The sequence below is a fragment of the Gekko japonicus genome, unplaced genomic scaffold (genome assembly GCF_001447785.1).
Source record: "Gekko japonicus isolate JY-2015 unplaced genomic scaffold, Gekko_japonicus_V1.1 scaffold1073, whole genome shotgun sequence".
NCBI classification, from domain to species: domain Eukaryota; kingdom Metazoa; phylum Chordata; class Lepidosauria; order Squamata; family Gekkonidae; genus Gekko; species Gekko japonicus.
This window is the reverse complement of record NW_015177043.1, coordinates 393,716-404,652: the sequence shown is the minus strand read 5'-3', so window position 1 is coordinate 404,652 and position 10,937 is coordinate 393,716. Positions and strand designations below refer to the sequence as shown.

The window sequence follows — 10,937 nt, the reverse complement described above, 5'->3', positions numbered from 1 at the left end:
GCAGGGGAAGCTCCACCCCCAAGCAGTCCCAGCACACCCAACACATCCAGCGTGATGCCGTCACCTGGAAGTGACATCATCATGTCGGGCACATTGTACAAGGGAGGCTCTAGCATTCAGGTAAAAACTCAATGGTGACCATAGAGTTTTTTCCCCGAATGCTAGAGCGTCCCCTAAAAGACGAGCCCAGCCGAATGACGTCACTTCATGCCAGAAGACTCCTGGAGCTGGGCTGGAGCCCCCCACCAGGACGGAGGTAAGACCTGCCAACCCTAATAACACAAGCCCCCTGATGTCATTCCCTCTTCATATCTTTGCATCTGAAATGGAGTTGCAACCAGCCAAAGGTCATTCTGTACCCACTGCCCTTGATTTATCTTCAAACCAGCAAATGGCCTTGAAAGCCTTTAGAGCCAGCTGACCCTTTGTTCACCGCTACTATGTGCAAGGTAGTGGGGTGTGTGTGTAAGGGTGGAAAAGTCGGGCTACTTCTTAAATCCTCATAGAGTTGTGATCTTTGCGTGGTATGAGTCCACCTGCATTGAGAAACCTAATGCAGAGCCAGGGAGTCCCTCTTACCTGCTTATAACGCATGGCGATTCAAATGGATAACTCTACTAGGCTTGGCTCAGGTGCCTACTTGGGAAAGAACCGGATGTGTGTGTGGTTTGGGTCAGAATTGCCTGTATTTTCTCAGCTTAAATCCCAGCAAGGAGAAATAGGAGAGATCTGTGAATAGTGGCGGGCAGTGTCCTCAAGTCACAGCAGACTTAACATCAGCGATCCTGTACTGTTTTCAAGGCAAGAGACGTTCAGAGGAGGTCTGCCATCGCCTGCCTCTGCATAGTGACCCTGGTATTCCTTGGGAGGCCTCCCATCCAAATACTAGCCAAGGTTGACCCTGCTTAGCTTCCATGATCTGACGAGAGCAGGCTAGCTTGGGCTATCCAGGTCACGGTGGATCGATGAATGACCGGCCTTAAAAGGCTTTTTTTTGCAAGGAAGGGCCCTCCTTTGCACTTTAAAAGTGCTATAAAAATGACGATGAATTCTGAGCCGTGCGGTGCTCCTGCACTTCTCCTGTTCATTTCCCCTTATATCTATTTTTTAAAAGTCAAATATGAAACAAGGTCATAGATTATTTTAGACCGTTGGCTTTTTATCTTGGAAAATTGTAATGAGCCACCTTGAGATTTGTGGATTCTGATGGGGTGTTATTGTTCATCATTATTCACTCCCTGTAAACCATCTCAAGTTTGCCGTTAGGAAAGAAAAGTGGGGTATAAATCTTTTTAAACAATATCGAATGGTGGAGAATGCGTGTGCTGCCGGAATCCTTACAAAACAGTAGCCCCAGGCGACTTGTACAAGCGAGCACCAGCCATATGCATATTCAGGGAAGGCTAAAAAAAAAAATCCCTCCAAAACCTAAGGTTACCGAACTGTCAAAAGTAACCTTCCATATCCTAAGTGATAATGGCTGGCCCAGGCTAACCCAGTAATGGATGGCCTAGGGGCTAGCCCAGTCTCATCCAGACTCTGAGGCTCAGCCAGGGTCAGCCCTGGTTAGTACTTGGATGGGCGGCCAAGTCCAGCGTTGCTACACAGAGACAGGCAATGGCAAACCGCCTCTGTCTCTTGCTGTGAAAACCCCGGGGGGGGGGGGGTGTTTCACCATGAATGAGCTGTGTCTTGATGGTGCTTTCCACCACCAGACAGCCTTGAAGCTACAAGCTTGAAGGTAGGAGCTAAAATAATTCATTTACCTCTGTGTCCAGAGCCAGGTCTCCATGGCCTCCTCCACAGAGCCAGTTTGGTGTAGTGGTTAGGAGCACGGACTCTAATCTGGGAGAATCGGGTTTGATTCCCCACTTCTTCACATGCAGCTGCTGGTGCGACCTTGGGTCAGTCACAAGTTCCTTCAGAGCTGTTCTCTCGGGAGCAGTTCTCAAGAGAGCTCTCTCAGCCCCACCTACAGGGTGTCTGTTGTGGGGAGGGGAAGGGAAAGGAGATTGTAAGCTGCTCTGAGACTCCTTCGGGTAGTGGAGGGCAGGGTATAAATCCAATCTCTTCTTCTTCCTCCTTGACCCCTGTCACCTCCACTCCTCCCATTCCGCCATTCTCACTTGCCTGATGGACTTGTTGCCAGTGGTAGAGCACACGCATGCTGTGGTAGATCATGCTTGGCCTGCAGGAAAGCTCCAGGCTGTAGCTCCAGACCCCCCAGGTAAAAAATGTCAGGTAGCGAGGTTGGAAAAGCTGTAGAAACTTTTCTGTGCCGGAGCTCGTGGGCAAGCCACTGCTGGACTGAATCGTTCTCCTGCAGCTTCGTCTCTGCTTAACTTCTTCCGCCCTCCTGCCCAGCTGAAAGGAATACTGGCAGCCTCGTGTGCTCCCGTTCATCCTTGCGTGGCTCTCTTTCCTCTCCCCTCCCTCCTTCCTCTCTGCTGGCTCTCACCCTTGTCCCTCCCCTCCTTTCTGCTTCTTTCCCTGTCACCACTTAGATTGTAAGCTCCTTGAGGCAGGGACCTGTCTCTTTGGGCTTACCAAGCTCTGTCTGCATCATGAACGCTGATGGCACCGTATCAACAGCAATGCTCCCTCTAAGCTGTGGAGTCTTGTGAGCAAACATTCTACTTTGTGAGCTACCGGCATTAAAGTTGTGTGAGTGAGTGATTTGGCTACAGTATAAATTAATTTGTGCTGGAGCCGCCTTCCTGAGCTGAGACACAAATGTGTGAGCCGGAGGCTAAGAACCTGTGTGCTAGCTCACACTAACTCAGCTCAGAGGGAACACTGTCTCAACAGTAGTAATCAAGGCCTGGCTCCCACAGCTTCAGTTGTGAGCGCCTAGAGCCGGGTTGAGGAGGAGGAAGTAACTGTGATTTGAGGCTTCACACAGTGCACACCCGCTTACGGTGATCCCTTCCTGGCTTCTTCTCTAGGGGTGTCTCCGACGGGGCCCGGCGTTGTGGTGATGCAGCTGAATGTACCCAACGGCCCCCAGCCCGCCCAGAACCCTTCCATGGTACAGTGGAACCACTGCAAGTACTACAGTTTGGACCAGCGAGGGCAGAAGCCTGGCGACATCTACAACCCAGACACCAGCGCTCAGGTAGAGAGAGGGCAGGATGGCTCTCCGGAGAGGGTTGGGTTCAGTTCTTTCCGCCCTGTTATCCCCGCCGATAACCTCCTCCTTCATTCCTTCCCTCCCCCAGGCCAGCAGCACGCAGCTGAACAGCCCCATCACCTCCCCCACACAGTCCCCAGCTCCGTCGCCGGTCACCAGCCTCAACAGTGTCTGCACGGGTCTCAGCCCTCTCCCAGTGCTCACGCAGTTCCCCCGGCCCGTGGGCCCGGCACAAGGTAATGGAGTGTGTGTGGATTCTGGGGATGCTCGTCATAGTGCAGGGGCTTAAGAAACGTCTTTTGTTATATTGTTGGGAGTTTGTTGACGTTCCCTTGTTGTACGGTATAGTTATTTTAACACGATACCTTAAGGGAAAAGCCTTTGCTTTAGTTTCCGTTTTCACTGGTGTTGATCGCTGGCTGTGGTGGTTATGGTCTAGCAGGGCCCAGACCAGGCCTCACTTATGTTCTAGTAAAGTTCTGTTCTGTTTTGATACCGGGTGCCCTGGACTCTGGAGTTATCATAGTTTTGTTATAACGAAGCTTGATTATTCTTGCACAAGCATGCGGGCTCCAAGGCCGGTGACCTTCGAAGCTCACCCAAGAAGGAACTTCTTGCCTAACGTCACTGTGGCTTTCAAGGTGCATTGTGGGTAGTTGCACCTTTCCCGTTTCTGCCAACCTCCCTAGCTGAGTGCGGCCTCCGTCCTGGCTGTTTAAGGAGCTGTTGCTGTTCATTCCTAATGGGCATGCGGCAAAAGAATGACCACCCCTTCCTTGACCTCTGGAGGCTTGGAGTGGAGGCTGAACCAAGAGCCGCTCTTCTCATTGAGGCTGTTCCACACCGCGCCTTTGCCTTGAGAAAAGCACTGTTCCTCTGGAGCCCAGCCAGGAGCATCAGTAGCTTATAGCTTCTGGGAATTATTTTTGCCCTACCATCGAACTAGGGGGAATCCAGCCCCTTTATTCAAATCACTGGGGCGGGGAGTAAACCCTATGTCTGGGAAAGCCAGTCTCTCACTAGCAAAGGAAGGGACAGGTTGGTGAAGATGCTCTCTCTCCTCTTTGTGAACCCTGTCCCCGCAAGGCACAGTTGTCGGGCACCCCTGACCTCTTCCCCTCCTTCCTGTGGTTCTCTTTCTCTCCAGGTGATGGGCGCTATTCTTTGCTGGGTCAGCCGCTGCAGTACAATCTCTCCATCTGCCCCCCACCTCTGCTGCACAACCAGTCTAGCTATACGGCACACCAGGTGAGAGTAGGCATGGGGGGGGCACATTAACAGTGGGGTGTGGGCGTTCCTGTGCCCCCAAAAGTCAGGTTAGGGCTGCAAGAGCAGGGCAAAGTCTCTGAGTGCCTTCAGGTTAACGTACAGAGTGAGGACGTGTGTTTTTGGGGCTATGGGATATGGTAATACCTCCTTTAACACTGTGGCTATAGTCCTGGGAACACAGCCCTGAGTGAAACGGTTTTACGAGAGGGACTGATAACCTGGTTCCGACGGGGATGTGTTCACGGTTATCACCACATGAGATGGCAACTGGAGGGCTGCCAACAGGCTCCCGTTCCACAGCATCCAAGAGGGAGCTGCTGCCATTTCCTCTGTCAGCCTTGCAGCTCCTCTTGTTCTTCAGCCAGGCAGGTGTCTGACAGACCTCTGAGGGTAGTTTGGAGCTGGGTGGTCCTGCCCAGGGTGGTGCCGCATCGCTTTCAGCTTGGCCGTGGTGTTGTTGGCCAGCCTCCCTCCCCCACAATTTTTTTTAAAAAAAATTACATCCAGGAGTGCCATAACAAAGAGTGCTATCACATAACAGCTTTACAGGAGGTAATACTGTACCTGCTTTCAAAGCCCTTCCAGAGTCTTTCTCTCGTTTTACGAGAGGGACTGATAACCTGGTTCTGACGGGGATGTGTTCACGGTTATCACCACGTGAGATGGCAACTGGAGGAGAGGGGCGCCACCGGCCAACAGGCTCCCCTTCCACAGCATACAAGAAAGCGGCCCCCAAGGGAGCTGCTGCCATTTCCTCTGTCAGCCCTGCAGCTCCTCTTGTTCTTCAGCCAGGCAGGTGTCTGACAGACCTCTGAGGGTAGTTTGGAGCTGGGTGGTCCTGCCCAGGGTGGTGCCGCATCGCCTGGCCGTGGTGTTGTTGCCCAGCCTCGGCCCCGCCCCCCATTTATTTATTTTTTAAAATTACATCCGGGAGTGCCATAACAAAGAGTGCTATCACATAACAGCTTTATAGGAGGTATTACTGTACCTGCTTTCAGAGCCCTTCCAGAGTCTTTCTCTCACTCACATTCTGTTATCTGTGGTGCTCCCATGGCAACCGTTTTCACCAGCTGGGTGTTCTCAGCATTCCAGAAGTGACCACAGCCTCTGCGGGGTTCTGTATAACCCTCACCCTCCCTTCCCCATTTTGAAAGCCTGAGGGATGGTACCTCCTCCTCCCCACTTTCAGACTGAAGGTGGACTAACTGGCTCACTCAGTTCCCTTCTGGGAATGCCACTTAGCTCTCTGCCTGTTGTGAAGCCTTTGGGTTTTTTTCTCCCCCCTCCTAAGGCCATAGTCAGTAGGCAATCTGGTCCTTCTAAGTTTGGAGTCAGCCCAGTGAGAAACGTGGCTCCTGTGGGAGGGAGCTTGTGAGGCGCAGCAGGCTGAGAGCTGGAAGGGCCAAGCTGAATCTCACGAACTTCCCAAGGCAGCCTTTAGCTCCTCTTTTGTGCGGGGTTAACAAGAAGGGCCAGTCTTAAAACTTCAGATCTAGTGGTTGCTAGGCCCTTTGGGTTTACGAGAATCCCAGTGCCAGGAGGCAACATCCGGGGAAGGCCTTGGCCTCTGCTCTGACATTGGACCTCCAGAGGAACTGGTTGGCCACTGTGTGGGACAGGATGCTGGACTAGATGGACCACTGGTCCGATCCAGCAGGGCTCTTCTTCCGTTCTTGTGAGAGAAGCGTCCCACATCACATAAGTCTTTCAGCAAGCGAGGCTGGGTTTAAAGGCCTCTGAACTCTCACATGAATCAGTGAGCAAGCAGGGGCCCGGGACCTAACAGTTAGAAATGTGTTGCTTACTGAAACACTGGATAGGCTGTTTATATTCACATCCAGTTGCCATGTCTGTGTATGTGCGTGCGTGCACACGTACGCATGAACATGTGTACGTATGCATGCACACGCGCGCACATACATTAGGATCCAGGCTAACATGTTCCACATAAGCAAGATCTTTGGCTATTGTAATGCAGTCCCCCCCCCTTGCAACCTGAAATGCCCCCTGTTCCTCTCCTCCGGGACCAAGATGGGGAAGGATCATTGGGGGCTGCTGCAGGGGTGGGGGGAGGTGAGAAAGTCAGAGTCTGCAGGCTGAAGCATTTTGCCTCGCCGCTACAGCGTTACTTGAACTGCTTTGCACCCTTTCAAAACACAGCCTAATAGATAAGTGTAACTGGTTGCGGACCCTAAATTAAAAACTTCTTCCTTTGAGTGAGGCTCCGGGTAGTTGTGTCAGTCCAAACCAAAGTCCAAAACCTAAAAGCCAAGAACCATCTTTCATCCAAAATATCACAAACCAGCAGATAAGTTACTTTATTGGGCTGGATGTTAAAAAAGGACAAGGGTGAAGGGAGAGGAGGAAAAAGATATTTCAGACCATGATCTTCGGGTCTTTTGCCTGCATTTTCTGCAGAATGTGATGCGGACTTCTTAAGATTTAAGTAGTGCCTGGTGGAGTTGGTTGTACCTTAGCATTCTGCGGAGAGGGGGGGAAATGGCAGCCTGCATTTTTCTGGGACTCCAAACTGGGAACTCGAGTCATATCATAAAACTAGCTTGTGAACTGAGTGACCTCTACCACTGTGAATCTGGCAATGGCTGCTTTCTTGGGGAGCTTGGCTTTCTGTGCCCGTTTTCCCTCTCAAGCAACGTCCTGGTGTGTCTCCTTTTCCTGACACTTGTGGAAGGCAAAACGGGGGTTTCTGTGCTGCCCTGGATTCCTTGAGGTTTGCATCTCAGCTCCTGGTTTGCTGCATGCCTGGCGTGAGGATAGGCCTGCAGAGGAGGGTTTTGGTAACTCTGACTTGAGGGAATTCTGCACATGCTCAAAACTGCCTGCTTTGCCAGGCAACATGTAGACGGAGGGGCAGAATCCCAAGCTAAATCCGCTATTTGCTTTGACCATCTCTAATCTAGTAGGGGATATAACTCTCACGTCAAATACAAACAAAATGGGCAGCCGTGTTAGTCTGACTGTAGCAGCAGAAAAGAGCAAGAGTCCAGCAGCACCTTAAAGACTTAAATACATCCGCCCTATATATTGGGAAAGTGGAGTGATTTCACATGCCGAATGACATTAGCAGGCAAATGACGATAGCAGGTGAACGACAGTAGCAGACATCGACCCAGCAACATTAGCCATACCATCTCAGCCATACTCCTGCTCATCCTCTAATGTGATTTATGGCATCATGTGTAAGCAATGCCTTTCCACCATCTACATTGGACAAATGGACAAATTCTGGCATTAGAAACCACAACATTCAAAAACCAGTGGGGGAACATTTTAACCTTCCAAGACATTCAGTTGCTGACCTAAGAGTATCAGTTCCCCTACCAAGGAATTTCAAAGGGAGATTAGAAAGAGAAACAGCTGAATTGCAACTGATAAATAAATAAATAAATAATGACACTCAAGACAATGCATCCACCTGGACTTAATCGAGACCTAGGTGTCCTGTCTCATCACCCCATGCTGATTTCTCCTAATCCAGTCTCATCTACTATTGTCCTTTGGCATCTGAAATCGCTCCACTTTCCCAATACATAGGACAGATCCTGTCTCATCACCCCATGCTGATTTCTCCACGCCTACTTACTCCTCTGCATATCACGCCTAATCCAGTCCCATCTACTGTTGTCATTTGGCATCTGAAATTGCTCCATTTCCCAATAAATAGGACAGATGGACTCACATTCCAGCTGTATCTGAAGAAGTGAGCAGTGACTCACCAAAGCTCCTACCCTACCACAAATTTTGTTAGTCTTTAAGGTTCTGCTGTACTCTTGCACTTTTCTAAAACAGCATGCAAAGGAGATATCAATCTTGTTCTAAGAGAGATCACACTGTCTTTCAGGAGGAGGAGAAAAGAGAAGGCAGGACACAGGCATTGTATATAAAAGTACATTAAAATCCTCACTCCCTTCTCCTTAACTAGCAATCCTCACCACTCATTTCTTGCAGAGAGGACTCTTTTCACCTTGACACAGAGAGTATTCCATCTTTCTGTGTTTATACCTCTGAGGATGCCAGTCACAGTTGCTGGCGAAACATCAGGTTCTACAATGCCAAAAGCTCCCTACCCTGAGTAGGCCTGCTGCATCCATTCTCTGTTGATAACAGACACCTTCCCACACACACACACACACACACACATACCCAGTATCGTAGCATTGTATCTTCCACTAGGAAAAGCAAAATTATCTCAGTGATGCATTTGGGCTCGGGATCCTCCTCTTTTTCAAGCCCAACTGCATTGTAGTGCAAAGGGCAAGGAGTAGAGGGAAGTCGGCACTGGCCTTTCCTTTCCAGCTCTCTGTGGATCCTTCATTTCAAGGTCTCGGCACTGGCTGTTGACAAGAAGAAAGGGGAGGTAGCAGCCAGAGCCCCCTGCCACCGTGCAGAGATCCAGGTCTCCCTGAGAAATCCCTTCCTCTATCACCTGTCGTCCATGATGCCATGAGAATGACAGCCAGACCAGCCTCTTTATCACGGCTGGACTCAAACTTTACCCAAAGGACCTCTTCCCTAGAGTCATTTTGTGTTGCATCTTAATTGGAGCTTGCCGTTGGGTCTTAATTGCTGTTGGCTGCTTCAGCAGCCTGTTGTTGTTGTTTTTTTGGGGGGGGGGTTGGAAAAGTAGTCTACAAATAATATTGTTGTAGATGACCTTTTTCTTTTCTTTTCCGGCGCAGGGACAAACAGGGATGAAACACGGCAATCGAGGCAAGAAGCAGGCTCTCAAGTCAGCATCCACAGACCTCGGAACAAGTGACACAGGCAAGTGATGCCCGCACAGCAGCCCCCCCGGCAGCCGCAGCCATGCTAGATCAACGTTGTGTCGCTGCAAGCAGTGCAAATCCTAAATCATGGAGGGTGGGATTTGGGGCACAGCAAATTGCATCCCGCACCCCAAAGACAGTCAGGATTCCCTGCATGGGTGGTGTGGCAAAGCCACACCCATCTGCCCCTTCCACATGGAACTAACAAACCTGGAAGACCCAAGCAGGGACATTATGATACTGGCTGATTTGTTTTCAGTTCCCTTCCTAATAATCCCCCACATTTTTTTTCATAGTCCCACACTGGAGTCGACATTTTCAGTGAGTTATCTACCATAACTCCAAGATCTCTCTCCTGGTCAGTCTCCGCCAGTTCAGACCCCATCAATGTGCATTTATAGTTGGGATTTTTGGCTCCAATGTGCATTACTTTGCACTTGCCCACATTGAACCTCATTTGCCACATTGACGCCCACTCACCCAGCCTTGACAGATCCCTCTGGAGCACCTCACTGTCCTCCATGGTTTTCACCACCCTGAACAACTTAGTGTCATCTGCAAACTTAGCCACGTCACTGCTTACTCCCACCTCCAAATCATTAACGAACAAGTTAAAAAGCACCAGTCCTAGTACCGAGTCCAGCAGTACCCCACTGCTTACCACCTTCCACCGTGAATATTGCCCATTTATACTCACTGTTAATTAACTAGTTTTTAATCCATGAGGGTCCTCTTATCCCATGACTGCTGAGTTTACTCAATCCCTGGCACCTCCAGTTAAGAGGATCAGGCAGCAGGTGACGTGAAGGACCTATGCCTGAGACCCTGGACAGCACCTGCCAATTTGAGGAGACAATACTGATCTTAATGGAACAAAGGTCTCATTCAGTAGAAGGCAGCTTCACATAGAATCATAGAGTTGGAAGGGACCTCCAGGGTCAAAATCAGCTGATGTCTATGCCTATTCACTGCAGACAGATCCAGACCTTTGTGATGCTACCATAGTGCAATTTGAAAAATAAAAAAAGAACAGATCCTCATGATTTTTACATGCAGGTTACAAAAAATCTGTTGTTATCATCCCAGTACAGACCACACAGTATAGAATCATAGAGTAGGAAGGTACCGCCAGACAATGTTCCCTCTAAGCTGAGGAGTCTTGTGAGCAAAAATTCTACTTTGTGAGCTACTGGCATTAAAGTTCTGAGCGAGCGATTTGGCTCCTGCATAAATTAGCTTGCTCTGGAGCCATTCTTCCTGAGCTAAGGCAAAAAATGTGTGAGCTGGAGGCTAAAAAACTGTGAGCTAGTCAGGAGCTGCGGTGGCTCAAGGGGTTAAGACGCTGAACTGCAGGCTGTGGAAGGTCGGTAGTTCAGCAGTTCGAGACCTGAGTGTGCCACATGATGGAGTGAGCTCCCGTCTCTAGTTCCCGCTCCTGCCGACCTAGCAGTTCGAAAGCAAGAAATTGCAAGTAGATATAGGTACCACTTCGGTGGGAAGGTAACAGCGTTCCATGCGCCTTGGTGTTTAGTCATGCCGGCCACATGACCACGGAAACGTCTTCGGACAGCGCTGGCTCTTCGGCTTTGAAACGATGAGCACCGCAACCCTAGAGTCGGATTTGACTGGCTTTCGAGAAAGGGAACCTTTACCTTTAGCTCACAGTAACTCACCTTAGAGGGAACACTGCCGCCAGGGTCATCTACTCCGAACTCCCTGCACAATGCAGGAAATTTACAAATACCTCCACA

General features: G+C 50.1%; 1 protein-coding gene across 5 annotated transcripts in view; it reads left to right on the top strand.

Moving 5' to 3' along the window:
• Positions 1 to 10,937, top strand: part of R3HDM2 (R3H domain containing 2) — a 200,119-nt gene that overhangs the window by 182,877 nt on the left and 6,305 nt on the right. For all 5 annotated transcript variants that reach the window (XM_015428075.1, XM_015428076.1, XM_015428074.1 and 2 more), the window contains 4 exons: positions 2,946 to 3,115; positions 3,219 to 3,366; positions 4,278 to 4,378; positions 9,100 to 9,184. In XM_015428075.1, the coding sequence (XP_015283561.1) occupies positions 2,946 to 3,115; positions 3,219 to 3,366; positions 4,278 to 4,378; positions 9,100 to 9,184 (504 nt within the window). The remainder of the gene's footprint in view (positions 1 to 2,945; positions 3,116 to 3,218; positions 3,367 to 4,277; positions 4,379 to 9,099; positions 9,185 to 10,937) is intronic.